The sequence below is a fragment of the Coffea arabica genome, chromosome 8e (genome assembly GCF_036785885.1).
Source record: "Coffea arabica cultivar ET-39 chromosome 8e, Coffea Arabica ET-39 HiFi, whole genome shotgun sequence".
NCBI lineage: Eukaryota > Viridiplantae > Streptophyta > Magnoliopsida > Gentianales > Rubiaceae > Coffea > Coffea arabica.
This window is the reverse complement of record NC_092324.1, coordinates 3,596,966-3,624,008: the sequence shown is the minus strand read 5'-3', so window position 1 is coordinate 3,624,008 and position 27,043 is coordinate 3,596,966. Positions and strand designations below refer to the sequence as shown.

General features: G+C 34.0%; 3 protein-coding genes across 3 annotated transcripts; 1 reads left to right on the top strand and 2 right to left on the bottom strand.

The window, feature by feature from the left end:
- Window positions 1–2,515: 2,515 nt before the first annotated feature.
- Window positions 2,516–6,198, bottom strand: LOC113703318 (uncharacterized). The gene is made up of 2 exons (XM_027224644.2): window positions 5,817–6,198; window positions 2,516–3,400 (listed from the first exon to the last, which is right to left on the bottom strand). The coding sequence occupies exons 1-2, from the start codon at window positions 5,945–5,947 to the stop codon at window positions 2,929–2,931; spliced, it is 603 nt and encodes a 200-aa protein (XP_027080445.1). The 5' UTR covers window positions 5,948–6,198; the 3' UTR covers window positions 2,516–2,928.
- A 3,013-nt stretch (window positions 6,199–9,211) lies between these two features.
- On the top strand, window positions 9,212–10,370 carry LOC113702760 (uncharacterized). Its single transcript, XM_027223892.2, has 3 exons — window positions 9,212–9,645; window positions 9,773–9,817; window positions 9,927–10,370. Exons 1-3 carry the CDS (start codon window positions 9,345–9,347, stop codon window positions 10,073–10,075), a joined length of 495 nt encoding a protein of 164 aa, XP_027079693.1. The 5' UTR covers window positions 9,212–9,344; the 3' UTR covers window positions 10,076–10,370.
- A 6,318-nt stretch (window positions 10,371–16,688) lies between these two features.
- LOC113703945 (binding partner of ACD11 1) lies at window positions 16,689–21,857 on the bottom strand. Its single transcript, XM_027225483.2, has 5 exons — window positions 21,520–21,857; window positions 19,563–19,666; window positions 19,403–19,478; window positions 17,576–17,659; window positions 16,689–17,489 (listed from the first exon to the last, which is right to left on the bottom strand). Exons 1-5 carry the CDS (start codon window positions 21,550–21,552, stop codon window positions 16,917–16,919), a joined length of 870 nt encoding a protein of 289 aa, XP_027081284.1. The 5' UTR covers window positions 21,553–21,857; the 3' UTR covers window positions 16,689–16,916.
- Window positions 21,858–27,043: the final 5,186 nt, after the last annotated feature.

Below are 27,043 nucleotides of genomic sequence, written 5' to 3'. Positions count from 1 at the left end.
CCGATTTTAATTTTTGATCCATATTAGATCCGCGTTTGGACCCGTTTAATTGTGGAATTGGAATTAGAATTCTTTTGATCTGGTAAAGAATTCAATTCATAGAATTGGACTCCTATAGAATTCAGATTCAATTCTAATTCTTTGAGGGGAGCAAAATCCAAACAATGGAATTGGAATTAGGGCCCCAATTCCAATTCTAAACCTCAATTCTATAGGGAACCAAACGCACCCTTAGCGTTAAGTGTATTTTGGATAGAAGATTATTGGAAAAATTATTTGAAATAACACTACTGTAATAAAATGATAATTGAAAATATAAAAAACGTGTTTGAAAAACGTGTTTATAATATAAGTAAAAAATATTCTACAAATAAATTAATATCCGGACACACTTATTTTCTTTAAATCTCTTTTCCTCTATATTCTTAAGGGTTCAATCATAATTAAGTGATTGGAATAAGGGATAATTGCAGAAACCTCTCCTGAGGTTTCTGACATTTGCACTGACCTCCCCTGTGGTTTGAAAAATTACACTGACCTCTCCTGAGGTTACTAATCCTTTGCAAATTTAGTCCAAACTATTAAAATATTATTTTAAGGAGTGAAATTAGAATTTTGTACCAGATTTGCCCTTTGTGCTATATGTCCAATGAATGACAAAGTACTATAAATCAATTAATAATTAATAAACTTTAAGGAGTATAATTTATGGGCAAACACGCATTACTCATATAAAGTACTGGCTCTTTACGGGTATTTTACTTTCAAATATTTAATTTATGATAAATATATCAATGTTTGTAAGTAAAATTTAAAAATTGTTACAGTAATATTCCTGCAAAAAGGAAATCGTTAGGTTATTTATTTAATATAAATTAAATATTTTTTTAAAAAAAGAAATGGCCATAAAGTATTAATTTTTTATGACTTTCATCCATTACATGGTAAAGGATTCGCTCTTTATGTGCATTTTATTCTGAACCATTTAATTTATGTTAAATACATAAATGTTTGTAACTAAAATTGAAAAAGTGTTATATTAATATTTTTACGGAAAGAGATTGATAGATTTTATATTTAACAAAAATTAAATATTTGAAAGTAAATACAAATCTGTATTTGAGCGTAAATATTTGTATTAAATTAAATGTTTGAAAGTAAAATACCCGTAAAGAACCGGTACTTTAAATAGTTACCGGCTCTTTATGGACAAACATGCATTACTCATTTAAAGTACTGGTTCTTTACGGGTATTTTATTTTCAAACATTTAATTTATGATAAATACATCAATGTTTGTAAGTAAATTCAAAAAGTGTTACAGTAATATTTTTGCAAAAAGGAAATCGTTAGGTTATTTACTTAATATAAATTAAATATTTTTTTAAAAAAGAAGAAATGGCCCATAAAGTATTAATTCTTTATGGTTTTCATCCATTACATCAGTAAAGTATTGGCTCTTTATGGGCATTTTATTCTGAATCATTTAATTTATGTTAAATACATAGATGTTTGTAACTAAAATTGAAAAAATGTTATATTAATGTTTTTATGAAAGAGAGATTGGTAGTTTTTGTATTTAACAAAAATTAAATATTTGAATGTAAATACAAATCTGTATTTGAGCGTAAATATTTGTATTAAATTAAATGTTTGAAAGTAAAATACCCATAAAGAACTGGTACTTTAAGTAGGTAATGCATATTTGCCTATAAACTATACTCCTTAAAGTTTATTAATTGTTAATTGATTTGTCGTACTTTGTCATTCATTGGACATGTAGTACAAAGGACAAATTTGGTACAAAATTCTAATTTCACTCCCTAAAACAATATTTTAATCGTTTGGACTGAATTTGCAAAGGATTAGTAATCTCAGGGGATGTCAGTGTAATTTTTCAAACCACAGGAGAGGTCAGTGCAAATGTCAGAAACCTCGGGGGAAGTTTCTGCAATTATCCCTTGGAATAAATATAAGATGCCTAAGCAATAGATCCAAATATGGTAATAATCAAAAATAAATATGAGGTGAAATATTGTTTACTTAGTTTCTATGACTTTAAAGTGGTGTAAATATCATTTTCCTTTTCTTAACCCTAATTGATTGTGTATTTCAACTTCTCAAAACTAAGAAACAAAATAGTAATTCTACACCATGACTAAAGATGTCAAACTTTTAATTGCATTTCAATCTTGAATTAACAAATGAAAAGCCTTAAAGTCTAAATCACATAATCACTACCTAATAAAGATTTAATGTAGTACTTCTTTTTTTTTTTTTTTTTTTTTTTTTGGAATGCAGGAATGATAGTCACTAGCCAAAGTTTCAATTTTGCTGCATTATTATTCTCACGTCTCAAGTAAAATCATGAGAAATGATTCCGAATTCTCAAGTCTTTCCATTCTAAAACTGTTCAGCCCTTTTCAGTAGGATCATTTTCCACTCTAAAATAAAACGAATGGATTCTCAAAGTTGAGATAATAATAGGGGATGCAGTGCTATACAATACAACAATATTCCATGACCTGAGAACAGGCCCTAAACCTCTCATTTCCTTAAAATGAAACCACCAAAAAGAAAAAAAGAGATGTAGCTTTGATATTACAGTAACAAACCAGTCCAAAGAAAGAAAGCATTCACATGTACTGTTCTCTGCGAAAAATTTAATAGAAAGAACTGTGATAGTATCTATGATCCTGAACGATACAGCTTCAGGATTCCAAAATTGTAAAAGGGTTGAAAACAACATACAGAATCAAGGGGAAAGAGTTTAAAAAGATATTATTAATCCCCAAAGAACGAAATCACAGCCAGAAAGGAGTCTCTAACCATCCGCTTTCTGTTGTCAAGTTAGCCTTCATAAACTGCTTATACCCACCAATGAACACAGACATGATGGATATAGAATATAGAACTTTTGCTGTATGGACTAGTTTTGTAACATCCACTGCATTATGTCGCTTCGAACGACTCCACCTGAACCAAGTCCTCCATAGTTAACCTTAAGAGCCTGCAGACCATAGATGCTTAAATGTCGGTACTGAGTATTAACTCCAGCTGGCTTGGTCCGTCGCATCATCATAGCAACGCTTTGGAATGATTTAGGCCAGACATTCCTTGATGAGGTAAATAAATGTCTGTCAGAATCAGGAGCCCCACTTCGTACACCATTTCTTTGGAAGTTTGAGGGAGTTGACTGGTGGCTTGAATCAGTTAAATGCCTCTTCACACTTGTGCTTGCATTACCATTCCGGGGAGGCTTTGGTTGAATCTGAGCAGATGGCTTCATCCTGTCAAGCCATCTTAGTATCCTGATCCCAATACTCCTTCCTACTTCAAGGTCTCTCTCCTGTATATTACGATGAACCTTGATCGCAACATCAAACACAGCACGTGTCCGCCTGTAATCAAACACAACAAGACAAGGATGAGCAATATTGTTTGGTGGCGTTCTCCATTCTTTAACAGTAGAAGATATAGGGAATCCAATACATGTAAGACAAGGCTAGAAAGGGAATGTAGATGAAATGTCCTGTATACACTGTTTCTCTGTACCGCAGGGAAAAACGAGATAAAACATTATGTCAAAGATGAGAGTAAATTAATTAGGATTAAAAATTTCTCCGCTCATTGATCAATGTCTTGCCTGGATGCTCAATAGGGTTATCCACGCACTAAAGGAAAATTGAGACTCCCACATCAGATATTATAAACAATCTAAGCCTTGTGATACAATTCAACAGCTTAAATCCCTGATATATCATGTACCAGACAACTGACAAGAAAGCCTGCAGATCAAAACTAGCAGACTTCCTATGAGATTGAAGATTAGTTGAAATTATGTTGACATCAACAAATTTATCTGGATTTGAAAAATTATACTGTCAAATGTTGGCATCTCTACCACCACATTATTAACCCGTTAAGAAAAAAGAAGATGATAGAGCCACCAAAAAAAAAAAAAAAGAATTACACATTTTTTAGTCAATTTGATTCCATTGAGCACCTTGATATCCGTGCCCCTGTGATGAGATTGCGGTGTACAAGGCATTCCATACATTACAACAAATAATCACCTCTTTTCTGAACCCCTGCTAATTGTCTCATTAAGAAAGAAACACCAATATATTGCAATAAGAGAGAAACACCCATGTATTACAATACACGACATCCCATTAATTATGCCCTAGATGCCACCGCACACAAGCAGTATTTCTGTCGATCATAAAAAAGAAAAGGTAAGTCATTTACCAGAATTGCCACCATATATTATTCAGAGAGTTTACAGGACAAGTTCCCTATCACAGTATCCACGAAACTGTGAACTAAGCCTGAGAATGAGGACTAATCATCCCAGCAAAGTCCACATTAAACAAGAACAGGGCAGCATTAGATAACTGCTATGTTAAAGAAGGTTGATTGAACACCTATAATCTTGCTGAAGTGATAATTATGGCCGAGTTTCTTTATAGGTAAACCAAGAAACATCAAAACTAACAAGTTTAGACTATTTTCTGAACTCTTATCTCTAAGAAACAACAACCAGAAGCAATTGTCCACCAGGATAATTAAGCAGCAACAAACATCAATAACCAACAAGTTCTGAATAGCAATCTGGTTTTCTTCAATATCAACTCAGGTTTAAATGTTACTTCTAACAAGTTCCCTTAAAGCACAAACTTAAGACGTGCTAGGTACATAAAAGCAACAGTCTAATAGAAAATCTTGCCCCAAATTCCCTGTAGGGCATTTCAGAGGCAGACCAACAAACATCCCAAATAAAAGACATTAAGAGTTTAATCTCTTTTGACAAAGTACCTAGATTTTAGATGGCAATTCTTGACATTCTATGTTTAAGCAAGGCATGGGCCCATCCATTTTTCATGCTAATCACCATTCACATACAAACATGCAGCTTTAATCATTTTCCACAAAATCATGATCTAAGCATCATAACATCATTAATATCCTAAATTGACCATAAAAGTTAAGAACAATAAATGAACTTGCAAACAAAAAACACGAGATTGATCATCCATTATCTATTACCTACCACGTAGAGCAGCAACAACTTCTATGTATCACGATTTATATAAACATACAAGGCTGGTCCCAATACTTCATTCGGCAACTAGTCCAAGCACAAATGCGGCTAACTTTTTGTTACCAGAGCACACAAACAGCAAAGAACGCCAATAGTAGATTGGAGTAACAATTCATTTTGAAGCAAAAGGAGAAAATGAAGGGAAAAAAAAAGGCCCTGATTAATTTTTCATTCTCCTGATTAATTTTTCATTCTAAAATGCGTGGACCATAGAAAAGGTGCCATCACATATCCAACAGTGCAACATGCGTAGCACAACAAAGCGCAGGGGCAGTGGATTCTCAATTCCTGAACCCAGATTTAGGATATTTTAAGATGTAAGCAAAACCCAGCATTTAGATTATGCAAGATACAAAAATTAGACTCCTAACACACTGTTCCATCTACATTAGCTAATTCCACAATAGACTCTATACCTATTTCAATCTACATTACTTGTCTAACATACGATTTCACCTTTACACAATCCACACACATCATCAAACAGAAAGAGCCCAAAATGAAAAAGACCGAACCACCATAATCAATGCACAGTGCTTATTACTCAATCAACAACAAAACAAAACAAAACAAAAAAGAACAAAAACACAGCAATAAAGTAGATTTCTTTCGTCAAAAACATAATCATAAAGACAACTTACAAGCGATTAAAGAAAGAAAAATGGAAAAATAAATGGAGGGTATTTTAGTGAGAAAGGTGAAGAAATGCATGCCTGTGAGCGAATTGGCGGATCCTGGGATAATTGGGGCTGATTAGCCTGCGCTGGATCTTGAGAGCCAATCGGTAAGTTCTCCTGAGGCCCAGAAAATAAGCTGTCGCCAGTGTCATCTCCCATAGCACCATCCTGATACTAAAGTTCCTAACAACAACTCCCTTTCCTTTGTTCCTATTTTACTAAACAGATACTAGTAATCATTTTACACCTGGTGGAAAATGCTGTTTTTGTGTTGGTCTTGTTTGGGAATTTCAAAAAAAAGAAAAATTGAGGGGTTTTGGGTTTTCGTTTGTCCCAAGTCAGTCAGCCGAGGTTTTTGCAAGGACTGGGGGCCGCCAGAATTTTCTGATGCTGGGACCTTCCCTTCCCTTCGGGCCAAGCAGCCTTCGCTTTTCTATTTTTATTTGTTTATTTATTTATTTATTTCTTAGATTCTGAGCTTAGCACAGACGTCATCTCGACCGTTTCAAAGGACGAAAAAGTTAGTCCTATCTTAAATTTAACGCACAATTTGTTCTGTCAAAATTATTTGTTTATATTATTAACATATTTTTTAATCATTTTTTATTTCATATATATTACATTAGAAAAATATTATAGGATTTTTTTTAAAAAAAACTATTCTGAATAATTCTTGCACACCGCCCACTTATGCAAGACTGCTAACAACAATGAGAATTGAACGCGGACGGGCCTTGAGCAACTTTGTTTGGATTGTAAATTATTTGAAATATTTTTATTATAGTACTTTTTGTGAGGTGATGTATGTGAGATAAAAAGTTAATTAAAAAAATAAAAAGATGTATTGAAAATTGTAATAATAATGTAAGCAAATATATTTGAGCAAACAATCTCCTGTCCAAACACACTGAAATTTGATTAATGGGCGTCAATTGGTTAGAAACCTTCCTTCACACTTGATTTTTTCCCCCTTTCTTGATAGGATTTGGGCTTTGTAGTTACTTTGGTCTGATTGGATACTAAAATTATTTTAAATGTTATTTTGTTTGTGCCACAAATATATTTTTTTCAATCATTTTTTTTATATTATTAACCACCTTTTAACTCATATATATAACATCACAAAAAAAATATACAATAATTATTCTAAATAATACTCTTGCTCAAATAACAGGGGAAGACTGTTTAACATATCAAAGTTTAGTATCTAGTCATAAACTTAGATATGGAGATTCAGTATCTAATGTCCCCTATAGTAATTCAAACATGTTCGTATTGTTTTAGCTTGTAATTTTAGTTTGCACCACAATTAGAATTCCAAGGAAAAAAAAAACTTGGATGGAAGGAGGATGACGAGGGATCGATGAGGACAACAAGATAGCAATATTAGAAAAATCTGATACGAAATATAAATCCTTTTTTTGAGATATATGCCTTTGTTATTGTTGGAATCTAAAAGGACATTCTTGATTTAATACGTATAAGATTGCATTATCATGCAAAAAACACAAATACATATTTTTTGGGTTATGTAGGCACCTTTAAGAGGAAAATGCCAATTTTTTATTTTTATTTTTTTAAAAGAAAAGGAGAATTTGAGAGTAACGGGACAATTTTAAAGTAGAACCATAAAATTCAGTGTTATGTGATTAATGTTTTAAACAGCTAATTTAGATTTTAAAAATAATTTAGCTAATTTAACTAATTTTAGGAGATTCTAAATTTAAAACATTTCACTTACACACACAAAAAAAAAAAGTCACTTAATTAATATTCCTACTTGTTGAGTTGGGCTTTTGTAGCACAATTAACTTTCAGAATCTACCAGTTGAGTTGGGCTTTCAGTATCTACAAGTTGAGTTTCTGTCCATTGAGGAGCAATTCCCTCTCTGACTCATGAACCCTGTGGCTTTGTAAGTTTATTGGGCTTGAACAAATCTGAACACACAAAAGAGAACAAACTGGCCTGTCCAGCAGTCCATTGGATCGCCTCTATTTAAATTGGGCTTTCGTAGCATAATTAGCTTTCAGTTCCTACAAACTGTGTTGGGCTTTCGTAGCACAATTAACTTTAAGTCCATTGTCCATTCGAAGATTACTTCCATCTCCCTCATATGAAACCATGCGGCTGTGTACGTTTATTGGGCTTGAATAAGTCTGAACACACCAAAGAGAAGAAACAAACTGGCGGGTCCAGTTCAGTCCATTGGGTCGACTCTTAAAGTGAAAAGAGATCGTGTTTGGATCATTTGGACGCAACCAAAAGGAACCAATTAAATCGAAGCTACATGACACAGTCCAAGAGTTAAATTCCACCTCTCATCACAGTCCTTTTCGCTTTCAAGAAAAAATCAAATGCAACTAATGCAGGCAAGATGCTTATGCACGTAAACGTTTGATTAAACATGCTTGTCAAATTTAGCCAAGCTTAAAGCTCAAAACGTGGATTTCACGAGGAGGGGATGTCGATTTCAAAGCTAGAGTTGGAATGGGCAATATGGTTGAATGAATCAAGCAGTAGTACTTATTATTTGTAATAAAAAGCTTACGTGCGAAAAAAGGGTAATTGAAAATCAAACATACAGTTGCATCATTGAACATATCATCTGTTTACATATTCTTTCTCTTTGTGCACAAGCAACAAGAGAATCATATACATAGTCAATTAGCCATGTCAACTTTCTTCTTTTACTATCTAAAAAGCCAAAAAGGCACAATCCCATTAGCTTCAGCTTCCAGCATAAGCCACAAAAAGGCCCGTCTCCAATCCCAAGCAAAGTCCACACACAAATTCCTTTTGATTACTTTTTTTTTTTTTTTGTCAATACGGTAACTTCTTATACCGTGGGGTGGGGAGGGTCTAAAGAGGTTTTGGGATAATTCAGAGGGGACTGAACAACCACCGGACCAAACGGGTGCACTACGCACCCATCTGAATTTTTTAAGTAAGACCATATTTAATTGTGACAAATTGACGGGAAGCAAAGATTAAACCTTTGCTTACCACTGAGCCACCAAGGTGTGTCTTAAGACCCTACTTGGACTGCAGGTGAGGGTTCAAATCCCACCTGCAGCAAAAAAAATTCAAAAGTTATGTCAAAGCACTCCCTTGGTCTAGTAAGATTTGTATGCTTACTAGTCCCTAATACAAAACCTTTTTAGGCTCCCCTCTCCAATAGCCTCTCCAATAGTCTATGATAGATAGGTTATACAGTTGTCGTCTCGAAAAAAAAAACAATTAATTTTCCAAATGAAACAAAAGAAATCACTAAAAGTAATGGAGTATATGGCCACTCAACAACAAAACACCTCTATTCTATTCTTCTCTCACCATCCCCCTAGTCAGCAAAACCACCTTTTCTACTAAAATCATTCACTGTTATAGCCTTATAGGGAAGAAAAAAGACCCAAAAAAGGGGAAAAAAAAAAAACACTCCACAGTCCTTGCCACTGGTTCAAGTTACTAACTACTACTAAAAAAACAACCATATACCAAAAGAAGTGCCTCCCCATTTACACACACATCACACAGCTGTTTCTTGTTCATTTGTTTCCTCCAAAACCATGCACAGGCAGTCACTGGGGTCACCAGCAGCAAAGCTCCATGCCAATGGAGTAGTCATCGTCAAAGATACTTCCTCCTCCTCCTCGCCTTCTTCCTCATCACCGGAACAGCAACAGAAGAAGAAGAAGAAGCTAGGAGTACTAATCTCCAATGATGATGAAGATGAAAAGCAGAACAAGAAACCCCACCACAAGACGACACCGTCTGGACACCCTGAAAAGCTCGTTCATCTCATTCCCCTCCTCACTCTCCTCTGTATCTTCATCCTCTACCTCAACTCCCATGACCCTTCACAAAATGGTACCCCAAAAACATCCCAATTTTTTCCACTTGTTATATTTTCTTATTTTTTTTGTTCATTTGTTATGTTATATGATATTATCTCGGCTTTTTATTTAGTATATATTATTTTTTTTTTGGGTTTCAGATTTAACTCAGTTCAATGAGCTCAAGACTTTGTCCAATCCTCTAGGTACAATGCACATTGATTTTCATGTGCTTTTCTTTCACTCTTTTTTTCTTGTTTATTTCAATATATTTTTCCATTTTGTTTTATATATTTCTTTCTTTCTTTTTCTCAGATTCAACAAATATTGAGCAAATTCATGGAGCATTGGAGATTGGAAAGAGCGAAGCTTTGGGGATTGGAAGCATGAGGAATCTGCAGGGAGTGGATAGAGAAGGAGGGAATTCAAAAAATCGGCTAAACAGAAAAATCGGCGATTTTTAGGGCGAGTTAATCTCCCCGGTTTTTATTCGTTACTTTGGAGATATCTGTCTGTCTATCTATCGTCACTGGGCTTTAATCGTCGGTGGGTTCGAGTTGACTCGGTCAGTAGAGCTGAGCTGAGTTGGGAACTTGATTAGAAGATGACTCATGAGTGATATATTACGTCTGCCAATTCTTTCTACCACGCGTGTGCCAGCACGTGAACTATTTTTTTTGTTGTTTTGCTGACAAATCTTAGCGCGTGCTGCTTTCTCACTGTAAAAAAAAATAAAAGAATAAAAAAGAGATTTGAAAATTACTGCTGTATATTTTGATTGATTGCTGACTTCTCCGCATTTCATTTGGAGAAAGTAAATCCCACAAATAAGTTTCTACTTCTATCGTAATTTCTACCTGTATTACAAAAAATTTATGCATATGATGGTAAAAATTAAAATGTTTTGGGGCCTACTTATCCATATTAAAACAATTTTTTGTGTGAAAAAGTTACGTTTCTTTTCTTTTTCTTTTTGTGTAAGCTTTTATTTTTTTTTTTCCTATCATGTGCTTAATGGTTTAGTTAGCAAATACTATGTAGCATGCTCACACTTACTATCTAGTTTTGTTTACCTTCGAGAGCTTGTTATATTTAATCTTATTTTCAGAAATCTAGCACATAAGATTTTAATTGACTAGGGGCATTCTTTGGATAACCTTGAATAATTTGGAGAAGGGTTTTTTTTTTTTTTTTAACGAGTATCAAATGGACAGTCGATAGTATACCTAAATCATATTTAACCAACCATCTAAATGCATATTAATAATTATTTTCCATTGTTGCATTTATATACTCATTTTGTCTCATTTTGATAGTCCTAATTTTTTTTTTCACACAGTTTAAGAAAAAGTAGTTAATTTTATTGAAAAAATAAATTTAGATTGTTACTTTCCTAAAATACTTTTACATTAAATAAAGTTGATTTTTTATATATCATATGTTTTGAAAAATCTAAATATATTAAATGCGGTAGGTTATATTCAATATTAACAATCTATATTAAATAAGATAGTTTATAATAATAACAACTTATATTAAATAAGAGTATTTTAGACAAATTAAAAGACAACAACATTCTTCAATTGGAAAGTGGATTATAATTTGGGACAGACGAAAAAAGAAAATAGGACTATTAAAATGAGACGGAGGGAGTAATTTTTCTATTTAATTTTAATTTTTTAAAATATCAACACCTAAATTCTGTCTTAACCCGAGTGATTAATGAACGCTCGTTAGATGGGCTCTTTGCTCTTTGGAGAAAAAATAATAATGCTAGACAACCTAGAAAAAGGTGGGCGTACCTTAGAATTTCAGGTATGAATGGGTTAAAAATTAGATTCTCAACTTATTTTGTTGGAACCAAAAAAGAAGGTAAAAATTCCAAATGTTTTGGCTCGGGTGCGGTGAAGGCTTGCGGTTTGTAGTTAATGAGGGGAAATTGGGGGTGCCAGTTTTGCCAGTGGCCAGTCGAGGAGATGGAAAACAGCTGGAAAGTTAAGTGACCGTTACTACTGCCCCTCGTGTTCCGCTTCCCAAGTGCCAGCTCGAAACTGACTGTATTATCTCCCAAAAAAAGATATTTTTTTTTATTGTGCACTTGTAGGGTCTTATTTGGATTGCTTTTTTTTTTTTTTTTTTTGGTAATGTAGAGTAAATATTTTTTTACATATTTTCTTCATCATCTTTTTGCATCACATTCTAAGAAGCACCGTCTATAATTATCTTTTTCTCCAAATGATAGATCTTAACTTGTTTGAATTACTATTTTCTGAAATTTTTATATAAAAAAATTGTACTGTAACAATTTGATATATGTGTATTAAAAAAATAATTAAAAAATATATTTATGAAAAATATAAAAAAAATTTCTAGAGAAAAATGGCAATCCAAACATTAATATGTTTTGCATTTTTTTTCGATTGAAAAGTTATAATGTACTCCCTCCGTCCCACTTTGATAATCCTGTATTTATTTTTCATCTGTCTCAAATTGTAGTTCACTTTCCAATTGAAGAATATAGTTGTATTTTAATTTTCCTAAAATACCATGTAAGTAGTTGTTACTATATAAACCTACCTCATTTAATGAGAGTTAATTCTTTTTTTTACCATCAATTCAAGTTTCCATAAAGTTGTACCATATTTAATGTGAGGGTATTTTAGGAAAATAGCAATCTAAATTTACTTTCCCAACAAAGTTAACTGCTTTTTCTTAAACTGAGTGAAAAAAGAAACAGGACTGTCAAAGTGAGACGGAGGGAGTAGTACGATTAAGATAATTAGTAATAAAAAAAATTAAATTTTATATACATTCATAGTGTATACACTGTCACCACCGTCAAATCTATAACACATTTAAAACCAACATTATAAAGATTAATCCTAAAAAATATTAGTACAATCTGCTACGAAAAGTGGTCCTTTAAGACTTTCTCGTCGTGGAGGAGCGGCCCCATTATACCTCCCTCACGGCCTCACCGAACATAGCCAGAATTATTCATCCTTCTTCCGTGACGTGGAGCCTGATTCCCTGCAGCCCTTATATTTTAGTAGTATCATTCTTTTTTTTTCTTTTTTTTTTGAATTACAAGTTAGAATGGAGGATAATGGGAAAAATGAAAATCGAATTCTTGTCTATTTATGGACAAGTAAAAATCGTACTAAAAGAGTCCAAAACATGGATTAGCTGACTAATTGCAAGTCATTAGTCATATTTTTTTTTAAGGGTTGGTTGGGTAGTTTGCCAAACGATAAATAATTGAGATTAATTAGTATCTTTCAAAATTTGACCATACTTGTACAGTTTGATTTTGTGCCTAAGACAATTTGATCATTGTGTCATCACATTACTATATGTCAGCAATCAGCATTGTATTAAACTACATATCCATATTGTACTGATTTTCTTTTTGTGTATTGCATTTCTGAGTTAAAAAAAAAAGGGATACATAAACTGGAATCTTGACTAGAGGATTGTTCCTGTAAATTTACATAGATTGAAGGAATTGTAGTGATCAAAAAGAGAGGTAAAAGGGAAGGGCCCCCTCATTGATGTAACGCCCCACCATCCATGATCCACCTGTGTTTGGTGCCTTTGAAATGCTACATGGGTCCAAAAGTTGCATTAAGGGCATTGGCCCACTATATAGTGGCACCAATTTACCCAAGAGGCAAGATTAAAATGTACATGCCCCTTGAGATTGATTCGAATGGTCTCGGAGTAGTCTAATTAGGTTTCGAAATCGTGTGTTCGAGTCATCTCTCTACCATTTGTGTATCCTTGGGAGGCGAGGTGCACAGGCGCAGGAAGATTAGTTTGGCAAAGTTGCGATACTCCCTATGTTGAAATTTTTTTTTTTATGATATTGCCCCTAATTTTATAGAAAATTTTTTGTAAGAAACAAGTGTTAAAACTTTTTTTTTTCATTTTTGGCATGAAAAAAATGTAGGCAAAGAAGAGGTTTACTTCATTTTAAGATCGAGGTATATTATCGGCCCATGGCCTTGCTTGGATTGCTGTTTTTCGTAGAAAAATTTCGTCATTTTTCGTGAATACATTTCCCTATTACCTTTTTTTCTTACATACATCAAATCGCTACAGTAATTTTTCCATGAAGAATGACAGAAAATACAATCCAAACGGGACCTATGTTTCTTACGGATGGCCTATCATCGATGACATGTGGTAAGTTATAATCAGACTCAAACTCGAGGACTTCCATGATAAGGTGAAATCATCACCACCAGGGGCTGCTGAGACTCCACGCGTAGGCAAATGTTGAACTTTTTGAGACTACTAAAAATGCTTCCAAACAATTGATTGGGTAACCTATCACATAGAAATGACTTGTAATCTTGTGCTTGAAAAGAAGACTTGGGAAAATTCTTCACAATGATTGATAAAGTTTGGAAAGTAGTATTAGTATCAATTTTTTTTTTTTTTTTTATAAAAAATTGAGTGTGATGTATTCTACTAATAATTGAAGTATGATGTATCCAACTGCAATCTTATCCAGTGCCTTAATCTCACATGATAGCATGCTAATAATACAAAAGAAAAGATCAAAGACTCATTAGGTGGCACATCAAAACTTGTAACGTGTCCTGAAGGCCACTCAAAATCCTCCAACAAAGCAAATATATGAAACAGATTGTTGAGAAAAAAAAAAAGAAGAAGAAAAGAAAGAAAGAATTGCATCCCCTATCAAGAACTAAGAGGAGGGGTCCAACCCAAGATTGAGGTTTAGTTTGGTCTCTAGTGAATTTTGGTCATTTGCCAAAAAGCAAGAGAGCTGAGAGCACAAAACTGAAAATGTTGTTCTCATGGATGACTGAAAAGCTCTGGAGTTGTTCCTCTTGGTGATGTTCACTGGCCTAGTTTTGTACTAGTATATCTTTCTAGTACAAATTTTTGAGGTGTTAAATATAGTCAGCATGACATAAAAGTAGTGGTAGTTTAAAAACTTTTTACAGTTCAAAGCAATCATTGGAGAGTAGTTTAACTCCTGCTTTCTAACTGGGCAAGTATCCAATGAAAGAAAGAAAGAAAGAATTTCGCAGACAGTTTTAGGGAAAAATTACCACCATTTCAGTCCCCTATCAATTTGTGTGGTTTTGATAAAAACTGATTTAGCATATCATTCTTTCGATCTTGATTAATTTGTTCCCTAAGTTCTAAAAAACACTACTGATTTAGTCTCTTAATTCTCAGCTATGATAAATTGTATGTATTATAAATTGAGCAGAGCATGTTTTGCAATAGTTCCAAGCGTTTCAGTAAATGCTCTTCCTAAAATCTTGAGAAGAAGTAATTTATTTTGGTTGAGTTCAAGATATTTGCCGGAATTACTTGTTTAGTGAGTTGGATTGTAGTTTTCTGCAGAAAATTTTTTTTACGTTTTACGTAAACACATTTTTCAATCACCTTTTTATTTCATCTACGTCAAATCGTTACAGACTACAGTACAATCTTTTTTAACAAAAACTCTTGAAAATAGCAGGATATTCTCCAAAAAAACTCTTGAATTGAATTTCAATCCAAAACTTTGATTGATATTCTCCAAAAAAAAAAAAAAAAACCTTTGCTTGATAATCACTTGATGGTATATATGATGATTGAATAGCCTCCCATTCCTTCTTCTTTTTCTTTTGGTTGTCACAAGTTATTGGCACAATTCCACTTTGATTGCTCAAATTAGACAAGAATCATGCATTTTCATTTGCCATTGCTTGCTGTCTTGCCAATGTTCATAGTTATACGTTTTTCTTCTGGTATTCATGTAAGCAATTATCAACTGCATTACTTTTTGTCTGCAATTCAGGTCATGTTGTAAATTGGGACCAATGGTTATGGAAACGTGACTCGTCTGTCTGAGCCCAAAGTGGTTAAACATTTTTACAAGTATAGAATGGAGTTAGCAATCTAACACAAATTTTGTCATACAAGTTGGTGCCAAAATAATCATTTTAGCCACCAATTTCACCAATACTATCCTTCATATTGATCTACCCCCCATCCCCCAAAATTTAGAGGAAAAAGAGGGGAGGAGAGGGGGGGAGGGGATGGGAAAACCTTTGCTATCAGCATAAATTTCCAATCCAAGAAAAGCCCCTCATAGAAGTGGACCAGTAGCAATCCTGTGGAGGGCTTATCTATACACAAAACTCCTCCACATCACATGATACAAATCCAGGCTGTCCATGTGGAACAATTCTTGTAGTGAAAGGATAGTCCCATAAATGATGACACTGAAATATCCCAAAAATTGGACTTTTTTTTTTCTTTTTGAAGCAATAAAAGTTGCACACTTTAAACCTTGGAGGCTGCATCTACTGGGGGTTCCTATCTCATAATTTGGAAATTGGAATTGCTCGTGAGCTTTCAAGAACTCTCTCCATTCACAAGAGCTAATAATCCTCATTCCATTCGTCTCATTAGCAACTTGTTAAAATGGTAAAGAATTATTGTCAAACACAACTGGAAAAGTTGTGTTTGACAATAAAAAGTTTTTCTGACATTAATCACAAGAACAAAAAAAAGTCCTGCATCCTGGAACCCCACTAATTTTCAATGAAAAATCATTGTGATCAACAATTAAATTTTTTTTTTTAATTACTAGTGGTCTGGAGTCGTGACCTGACCTGCCCAAACTAACCCAAACTTTTTATTGTCCAAAAAGAACATACTACCTGCAGAATTAACATTTCTTTGAGAAAAGAAGACCGCCAAGTCAATAGACAAAGAAGCCTAGGCAGGCAATGCAAGAACTCAGTTTCTGTAATTAAGGAATTCATGAACAAATTGACCATTGGACAATGGTGTGCCTGTTCTTGGAGACTCTTTATCAAGAATCCGACAAGAAGAAAACAGTAGTGTTTCATCTTCGAGGCATGTGACTTGTCGAGAAAATATTGAGCAGAAGGGATTACATTTAGAAAAGGAGGCATTCAGCCCCCCGCGATAAAGTTAAAAAGGAAACAAGGACATCAGAGCACAAATTCCCCCTCTCTTCAATACTGCTGGGAAGAATATGATGCAAAGTTGAAACAGATTCCTAATCTGAGCCAATCAATCCGGTGCAACAATCAATTGGACCAAACTGAATAAAGACCAATTAACCACATACGAGTTCATATTCATGTCACGAATTTTCTCAAGGCAACAACTAAGAAGCGGAATGCATCATACATCCCAAAGGCATATAATGTACACGTTCTACATTCATCATATTATATGACTTAGTGAATAGAGAACCAAGACTGCAAAACTCAGACATTTTACAAACGGGTCCACTGAAGCAGCAAATCAGAGGATCAAACCCTGTGCAGGTGGGGGCTTAGAAGGCTGATGCTCGCTTGATTCAGAGGCTTTAGGAGACTCGGATAAGTGAACTTGAGCAAAGTCATCTACCATTTTCCTTCGCTGTTCTTCTTCAGCCATTCCCACTTTCTCTTTTGTCTTTTGGCCTACTTCCCCTGCTGCCTTAGCAACTCTGCTAAAAGCACCACTTGCCCATGAAACTCCTTGAAAAACGTATCGGTTCTTCATTATGGCAGAACCAGCATTGCTAACAGTTTGCTCAGCTGCAGCAAAAGCTGATTTTGCCTTCTCTGAAACCTGGAGTTTCTGATCCACTTCCCGAACTTTGTCATTCACAATTGAAGTACCGATGCCTATCTTCTCAGTCAGCCCAATTTTCTTGTCAAAGTTAGTAACTTTGGCACTTGCAGTGGAAGTCAGCTGGTGCTTCTCATCAAAGGTCTTGGCTTTGTTGACAGCATCTTTACCTAACACAAAGCCCTTTGCCAGCATGCCGCTAACCACATCCTCTGCTTTCCTAAAAGCAGATTCTGCACCACCCGCAGTTTTCCTTTCCGTCTGCAGTAATTAAGCAATTATTAAGCAAGAAATATTGGACTCAGTTTCTTTAAAAAAAACAAAAAACTAATTAATGTTATCCTCACAATGGGTGGTGCACAAGCGGCAGGAGGAAGCTGATAATCTGGCTCTGGAGTTATGGTGACAGACATATCGACTATTGTTGCACCCTGAAATCAAAATTAAACAGTTTGATACAATTGCTACTCAGCAGCATGATGTTAATTCAAGTTGAGTTCTATGAAGCACTCTGCAGCATCAGAGTTACAAATAGCTTAACATGCTTCCTACAGATAAAGACGGCAAAGAGGAAAGAAAAGAATTTTCCAAAAACCAGATTCCAGTATAAGCTTATTCAAACAATGATCAAACACTAATCATGGAAGAGGAAAACAAATATGCTAAGAGCAGGGGAACAGTTTACTTTAGATATAAATCTGTAAATACATGAATTCCCAATTACAGCATACTAATTGATCTATATTGAACAAGCAAAGTCTAAGCATTAATGACAGCAACCCAAGACAAAATGACTAGATTTACAGCAAAGGGAGAAAAATTTGATCGATGGACAAACATATGGCATAGTTCCATAGGAAAGAGAAACAAGAATACTCAAAAGTTGTACGCAAAATTGAGTTCTTTCATGAACTTTAAATATGTAATAATCCACAATCTGCATCTCTAGCTCACGAACATTCCAATCCAAGGTGATAGTCAATTTGTGGAGCCCTAATGTAATAGTTCAGGTTATTGCTACTAACACATATCTGGAGAGGCATAGCCAATCATGGTACAGATTTAGAAGAATTCACTAGCGCTACCATTACATCCAAATCCAATATTCCAAAAGATAACACCAAAACATTCCACATATACTCCATCTCTTTTCATTCACGTCCATGCTTCTTGATTTGTTGAAATTCAACTGCCTTGTCTAGTTTTTACTGTTTTTATAGTGATACGATTTTAGAGGACTTGAACATCTATGGAAGGGAATGCCCTACTTTTAGTGCAATTTTAGCTTTATTCTTCTACAAGTACCAACCTGCTTCAGCACAATCTTGTTCCCACGCACCATATTCAATTTAAGTTGTTAACTCAGATCATTAAGGTTCTTATACTAGACAAGTATAGTGAAGGATAAGAGGGTTAGGATCATGAAAGAAAGAAGACTTGAAGTAGTTGAAGGAATATTTCAAATTCCTCAAATCACTGAACCAGTGGGGCAATGCATTGGACCTGTTCTGCAAAAGCTACAATACACCTTTTAAACCACCCGGAAAGATCTCACAAATTTGTTTAATAATCCTATACCTAGGTACTGATAAATAATCATACTCTAGTAATGAATACCCATTGAGAGAACAATAGACAGGAAGTTATATGGTTGCATCCTAATTTTTCTGAATTTTAGACGGACTGGGATTGATCACTCATTATCCCAAGGGATTCTCACTACGGTAAAAGCACGTCACCATCCTGACAGTGTCCTTCTAGAAGTTTCTAATCTTCAAGTGCAGGATTTAATTCGCACTTTTCAAGTCTCATAATTTGAGTCCCTTAGCCAAATTCTAATTCGGGAAAAAAATCATCAAAAATGGTTTCTCTATTACTAACTTTCAGAATAGATCACTTTTTTTTTTTTTTTGCCTATACGAAACACACCAAAAAAAGAACAACAAAAGTTTTCACCTTTTGACATTGATTGTACCCTAAGGATAGTAACAGAGGCCAAGACAACCTAAGTCTAAGACGGTTAACACCCTAATGTCCTCAATTAGAGCAATTAATTCAACACACTTGCACATTGTTGACAAGCAGAAAAAGTGCTCAGAGTAAACAATGACATGAATAAAATAGCCCAAAAAAAGTGTAGCAAAATGAAAAGAGACAATGAGAAGAAAAATCACCGAAAGAAGAACAGCAGTTTCAGCTCCCTGTAAGTCTTTGAAAGTAACATATGCAATTTGAGACCTCTCGGTATCACTAAATGATCATAGGAAGATACTGGTGTCAATACGCAGAAAGCTTAGCAATGTAATGCTAAAGCAAAAGTAAGTTTGATCTAACCTCCGCATCTCAACATATTCAATATCACCAGAAAAAGAAAAGAACTCCTTGAGGTCCCGCTCAGATGCTCCCAAGGAGACATTGCTGACTTTAACAGTTCTTATCTGCACAGATAATCAGGTTATCATGATATCATTCAGTAGCTAAAACATGCTACTGAGAAGATAATATCACTGAGAAGATATCACTGAGAAGATAATCATAATATCACTGAGAAGATAAACAAGCTAAACAAGAATAGGATATCTGTGATTATAGAACCATGCATATGACAGCTCCTTCTTCACTCAAGTGAACAAAGATTTCCTTAACTATTCTTACAATAAAGAACAGTCGTCCTTAAAATTTACTTACATAGTTATGTTAAGTAATCATTACGGTTATCATTTGATAATGTTCAATAAACATATTTATGGAAGTTCTTTGGATGGCATGGGATGTGTAACATTACCAAATATCAGTTGCTTGGAAAGGGAGATATGTTGTTGTCATTAAATGTTCTGTTTGATCCCCATAGCAGAAAAAAACATGGCAATACATGCATTAAAATTTTCTAATTTAATTCAATTGACAAGATATCCCAATCATTTGAGGTATCTCAATTAAGGCCTTTAGGAATCTATCTATCAAAATGAAGGATAAAAAAGCACTCAAATTAGTTCTGAAGCATCAATATAGCCTCTACTACATGTCCAAGCAATCACTCCATTTCCAGCACTTCATACCATGTCTTCCAAAGTTCTATCCAGTTCTAATTATGCGTAATGAAGTGTTCCACTTTCTAAGTTCACAATTTTCCACCATAGCATTTTCTGGAAGTTGTTGTGTTGATCTGATGGTCTTCTAATTGTAAATTAGAATAAAGCCATGCTTCAAAGCATTACCATAGACAAGTTTCATAAGCAGGCACAGAGCCACATGTTCTTGCAGAGGTGCTAATGCCACACTTTGAGTTTACAAAAACCCATTAGTGTGCGTGAAATTTTAGATGCTTTTTGGTTAAACTTTCTGAATCACAACCCATGAATTTATAAATATAGCGAATTAGTTCCAACTGAAAGGGAAATTGTAAAGTCAATTTTCAGATTACAGAAGAATTTCCTCATAGAAAACAGCAAAAATTTGGAAGCAGACAAGTCATTTGTAGCTTTTTCATAGTAAGCTCAAAAGAATACTTTCTTCATCCATAGTACTGTCTTCTGCAAGCATATACGTGCTACTGCTCCTTTTAATTGAACACCTTACGAATATAAAATGACCAGAAGTACAAACATCAACCAAACGACTAAGTATAAATTAATAAACCGAAACAACAATATAAGTTACATAATCCAGTTTATTGCAAATAGTTTGACTCCAGAGACAATTTCTCCAATCTCGCCACAAAGGCACCACCAAAATCATGCATTGCATATCAAATACAGCTACATGAGAAAGTACATCCATCAAACGTTTCTAACGGATCTATGTACGTATATGCATATTGTAGATACACATAAATAATGTACCTTATTTTTGTGAGAAACGCAGGACAGCGCATAAATTTGGTAATATCATTGTACTTAAACAGTAGTATTAAATCCGAAGTAACAAGAGCAAGATTCAAGCAATCAAGCTTAATCAGCTGGACCAGAAGTACGAACATTAATTAAACGATCAAGTACAAATTAATAAACCGAAGCAAAAACCGATTCTACGTGAAAACACACAGCATATGCTCATACGAGGATGAATTTAAAATCTTTCACAAGTAGCCACTGCCGCATTAAAAATCACAAGTCCAATAATCCAACTTAACAACTCAGAAATCAAAACCATAGCTCAGCAAAACCCTAAATTAAACTAGCGAATCAAATAAGCAAACTAACAATTCAGCAACGTCAAACGAACTACGCGCAATTACGAGAGTATAATTATACGTACACATCAACGTAGAAAGCGAAATGAAAATACTCACCGACATCGCAATCTGCTGAGAGAGATCAGACATGCTATGAATTCGAGAATTGAATAATTTTTTTCCTTTTCTGCTTCTTTTTTTTTCCCCGAATTTGGGGGTAAGATTTTAGTTGGAGGGGGATTTATATGAGATGAGAGAAAGAGGGATTTTAGTAGAGGTTGGGAGAGCCGGCGACGAGGCGGTAACGGCGTTGACGTGGACGCCGAGATTTTTTTAATTTTATTTAATACATTTTTTTTATATATATTAAAGGCCGACACGTTTCTGGGGTGGGGACGTGGGGTCAACTGAGCACGTTTTCTCGTTGTTGTTCCCGATGAGATCCCCTCTTCTATGATTTCTCCCTTTTTCTCTTCCTTTATATGGAAGAATTTTTAGGCATATGGCTCTCAAATTTGCAAATTATCCCAATTGTAGCCCCTCATATTTGAATAACCATTTTTGAGCCCCAAATCCATAGGATGTTTGGTAATATTTTCTATTTTTCTACCACTTTCTTGCTTGAAAAACTGCAATGACTCCTCTTCAAAAAGAATTATTGAAGTTTTTGTTGTCTATAGACATACATTTTTTCCATTTTTTTTAAACGTCTAATAAGCAACTATGTGTGTATTTGTTATTTTTTTTTAGAACAAAAGTTGTATACTTGCCATTTTTGCAACTAAATTTATTAGTGTGTGTTATTGGGCCATAAGATTTTTCATGAAAAAATGCAGGGAAAGGAGATAAATGAGATGAAATTTCTAATAATTAAAAGTCATTGTCTTAAAAGTAAGGAAATTGAAAATGACTATCATCGAATATGTGAAAAAGATCTCTAGACATTTTCCATTTTTTGGTGATTCAGAACCTTTTTCAAGCATATTATAAATTTTAGTAAGTTCTCTTGTCTAGTGTAATTTGTCCATGCTAACCAATTTGGCTCTTCATTGTTGCATAGTTCAGGAACAATTTTTTGTAATGTGGCCAATTGAGAAAATGAATTGTATAGAGTTTTCTATTATGTTTTAGAAAACATGTATCATCATTGTATATATCAGAAAAATGTACAAACATAACACCCCTTCAAAAGTAAGTCAAAGGCATTCACGCTTCCTATCCATTTTTAAGCTCACAATACAAGGAAAAAGGTGCTTAAAGATTTAAGAAATTACAAAATACAAAATTACAAAATATTATATAGTAATAATATAGTATAATTCCAATATTACAAAAACAAAATTCCAAAATTCAATATATTGTATTACAAAAATACAATATACAAAATTCCAAAATATTACAAAAACACCCCCAAAATATTATATAGTAATAATGTTAAGAAAAATACAAAATTTTCATGCAAAAACTTATAATAAGAAAAAAAGATGACAAGATCAAGATCTCTTTGGAAAAAATTGCATAATTAAGGTTAACAATGTTAAAAGCTTAACAAACAATGATAAATTAAAGGAGACCTGTATATGATACAAATACATATGTCTTTATAATTAAGATATATATTTTAGAGAAATAAAAATAGTAAAACAATACTCGAAAGACACTTGAAAAAAAAGGTATGTTCAATATACCAAATTTTTCAAGTTGGTGTAATATTTTTTCTTATTAAACTTGTACTTTAAAGAACACTCATAGCTCGTTATAATAGTATCAAACTTCAATAATTAAGTCCAATTAAATGAAATTCAAGAAACTTCCCGTTTGATTGCTGTTTTTAAAGTTTTTATATAAAAAAATACATGATAACGATTTGACGTATGTAAAGTAAAAAGATAATTAAGAAATATATTCACGAAAAATATTAAAATTTTTTCTTAAAATATTGTAAGAAATCAAGTGGTGACTAGCTACTCGTAAGTTAAGAAACAAAAGTGGTTTATGACTAAATGAAGCGCCAAAGCAAGAAGTCAACAAAGGAGGCGCGTTAAGCCAGTTGAAAGTTGAGTAACTCCGCAATTAGGGTCACGTTCTAAACTTCTACTCATTAGTAAAGAGATTAAAATTCAATAGGCGTATCTTAGGGGACTACCATTGGGATTGGTCAATGACACAAGTGGTACATTCGATACAAATTTAATTTTTGTTAATTAGAGGCAAAAGCCTTCTTATTATATAGAAAAGTTGTAGAGATGGATATCTTCCATTTAGCTCTTATTTGTTTTTTTTTTGGGCTAATAATGCCGATCCATATTCAGTGGATAAGGAGGATATGCTAATTGCACCCTGATCGCCGGCAACATTCCTTTACCTTCACGTCGAGGAAATGCAACCATCTCCTGCAATGGGACAACTGCCTAGATCATCTCCTGCAAATTCGTTCTTGACACCAAGGTTAACTCAAAATATAGCAACAGCTGCTGTTTCGCTACTGCAGCTAATGCTTTTGGGCTTAGAAATACCAGTACCTTGGGTTTGATGAACAGTGAGCTTGCTTCTCGAGGCTTTTGGTTCCTCTTCTTTGTGATGTACACCTTTTGATTTTATTTTATAGTTTGTGGTTCCTCTACTTTGTGATGTATACTCGTAATGTTTCTTGTTTATCATGCAGCTTATCGTTGTAACCGTGAAGTCAATTAAATAAAGGAGAATGTAAGATGTGATGTGCACGGGGTATGTAAATATTAATAAACCCAATTTACAGTTAAATTTTACATTTATAAGTTTCTAAATATTTCACACGCAATTTTTCAAAAGTATACGGGTAGATTTGCGAGTATAAGGTAATTAGAGTTGAACTCACAGAGAAGACGGCCAACTACTGACACTGTTAAAGTTTTTTCATTATTTAAAATATCAACAAATTAGAACTAATAAAATTAAGCTACTAATAGGTAGAAAAATACAAATAAAAACTCTTAAGGTAATAGAATCTCTATCTACTCGTACTAGTACAACCCTTTAACTAAATAAGTACCAAAACCTCTACTTAGTTACGGATCGATTTTTCATAAGTATATGGATCGATTTGTGAGTATAGGGTAATTAGAGTTGAACTCACAAAGAAGATGGTCAACTACTGACACTATTAAAGTTTTTTCATTATTTAAGCTATCAACAAATTAGAACTAATAAAATTAAGCTACTAATAGGTAGAAAAATACAAATAAAAACTCTTAGGGTAATAGAATCTCCATCTACTCGTACTAGTACAACTCTAATTAAATAAGTACCAAAATCTCTACTCAGTTATAGCGTAATTTTCTAATATTTGTGATATCCATTTTTGCCGATGTACAAACTATACTTATCGTGCATCCATACTTATTTTTGTGGTTATGAAATCAGTTACACACTCATTTATTTCTATAACATTACATCACATCTATTTTCTTGAGTGTACAATCTAGATTCAACACTTCCATAAAGTGTCTTCCATTGAGAGCCAAGTGTATTTGGTATAGTCAAGGTTCATGGTCTAGATCGAGTCATATTAGTTCACTCGGTTTTGGCTGGGGTCTTGTCCCCCAATTTCACTCTGATATTAAAATCAGATATAAATCGGAAGCTATAAGTATCATTAGTCGGATTCTAGCTTGTCGTGTCTTCAAATTCTCAATGCAAATTTAATACTTTGAAATGATTACAATTAATGACCAATTAATCATGATTATAAGGGCCAAGTGTATTTGGTATAGTCAAGGTTCATGGTCTAGATCGAGTCACATTAGATATTAAAGTCAGATATAAATAGGAAGTTATAAGTATCGTTAGTCGGATTCTAGCTTGTGTACCTTATTTGTAGATAATAGAAAAGTATTTATAAGGGAGGATCCAGTGGACAGAATGATGACACCTACGCCTAGACAGAATCGAATGACAGGTTGAGACGGCGATGCTCAGATGTAGGCTTGAATAATATGGTGGCGGACGATTACATCAATCACTGGTCATCTCACCTGCCAAGGCGTTGGGTACTAGGGTCTATAGCCGTACTCGAGGTAGTGAGGAGATGACGAGAAGATCAGCCAAGGTGATTATTGGGATCAGGACGACACAGCCGAGGTCTTTGAGAAAAAATAAAGAACCAACGTAACAAGGACCTTGGTGGCACGGCGGCACCCACAGCAACAAAAATTGATTTTGAACCAGGTGCTTTTTCTAGTTGGCTCAATACGGGAAACTGAGGGCACTCCCAAGTTCTGATTTTGCATATCTCCAAGCTCCATAGTTCATATAAGATTGAATTGGAGTTAGGACAGACGATTGTGCTTTCATCTAGTCTATACACTTGTACAACTCACATTATGTTGTTGTATTTATGAATATATTGGTATGCAATAGTAAATTATATTATTTAAATTGACTATATAATGTAAGTGTACACTAAATATTATAACAAATACAACAACCAGACAAAACTAGACATAATATAACCATGCTTGCCTCAAATCCAATTGAACTAGGGTTTAGTGATATGATGGTTGATATGATTAGGGTTGAAAGATGAATCAAATTACTGGATACTCGAACGCGCTTTTATCGAGTTCGATTTGGTAAGAGTTCTTTCGATTTTGGTTCGTTAACTACTCAATCCAAAGTTGAATAATTTTTTGCGTTCGATAACTTTTAAATTCAATTAAAAGCTTGTTCAAATTCGATTTGATAACTAAATAAGCTAAGGTTGAACAAAACTTTAATTTATTAAAATAATCAAATAAGTTTAAACATTAAGGTGTTGAATTTGATTAAACTCATTTACACCCCTCCCTCGATATGATGCACCCCCAAAGTTGCTAACTCCCAAACTAATTGAGGTTCCTTCCAGATCACCAAAAATACCCACTGATGTCCGTATCCCCAGTTCTCATTGCAAAGCCAAATATCCATCGCCTTGACCCTTAAACAGAGCATCTACGCAACCTAAAATTCCTTGACTTCCTATTGTCAAGCCATACGTACCATCCAACTTGATCCATCCTCATTGAGAAATGTACCAAGAACCATTTCTTTGGAGTTTGATATTATTGAGCCTACATATCATTTGTATAATTGAAGTCATACGTGCGTTTTTCTTGCCAAAAAGAAAAAGACAAATATGCATTAGTTTGATTGGGGAAGAAGACTCTACAAGATAAATTATTGTCCCAAAGTTTCTTCTTGTATCTATTGACTCAAAGGAGTATAACGAATAATTTGGTCACCAGCTAACATAAGAAGAAGCTCATTTCTCAATTTCACTTGGGGTTAGTACACTCTTAGTAACAGGGTGGTTGAGTGAGTTATAGTCCCACATCGGGGAGGGGGTTGGGGTTTGCTGGGTAGATAAGTCTCCTGGGCTGCTCCAAGAGTTGCCGGCTTTTGGAGTATGCTCTGGGGATTAGGTTTGTTGAGTCAGTAAAAGTCAATTGACTTCTTGATACAAAAGCTAACATAAGAAGACAATTACAAAATTATAAACAAGATGACAAGTTTCAATTTTGTTGATTTTAGTTTTTCTCAACTGATTTCTAGTATTCAGCAAAACAGATAATTCATTTTCGTTAAAATCGCATTTATTCTTGTGGACTCTAATATGCTCTAGGTA

Bases quoted from the DNA above. Each gene is read 5' to 3' on its own strand.
- LOC113703945 (XM_027225483.2), bottom strand. From the start codon at position 21,552: ATGTCTGATCTCTCTCAGCAGATTGCGATGTCG. The intron at 19,667-21,519 runs GTGAGTATTTTC...TTATCTGTGCAG, and splicing joins CTCAGCAGATTGCGATGTCG to ATAAGAACTGTTAAAGTCAG. The intron at 19,479-19,562 runs GTTAGATCAAAC...ATGATCATTTAG, and splicing joins GAATATGTTGAGATGCGGAG to TGATACCGAGAGGTCTCAAA.
- LOC113703318 (XM_027224644.2), bottom strand. From the start codon at position 5,947: ATGGTGCTATGGGAGATGACACTGGCGACAGCTTATTTTCTGGGCCTC. The intron at 3,401-5,816 runs GCATGCATTTCT...GTTTGATTACAG, and splicing joins ATCCGCCAATTCGCTCACAG to GCGGACACGTGCTGTGTTTG.
- LOC113702760 (XM_027223892.2), top strand. From the start codon at position 9,345: ATGCACAGGCAGTCACTGGGGTCACCAGCAGCAAAGCTCCATGCCAAT. The intron at 9,646-9,772 runs GTACCCCAAAAA...TTTGGGTTTCAG, and splicing joins CCATGACCCTTCACAAAATG to ATTTAACTCAGTTCAATGAG. The intron at 9,818-9,926 runs GTACAATGCACA...TCTTTTTCTCAG, and splicing joins GACTTTGTCCAATCCTCTAG to ATTCAACAAATATTGAGCAA.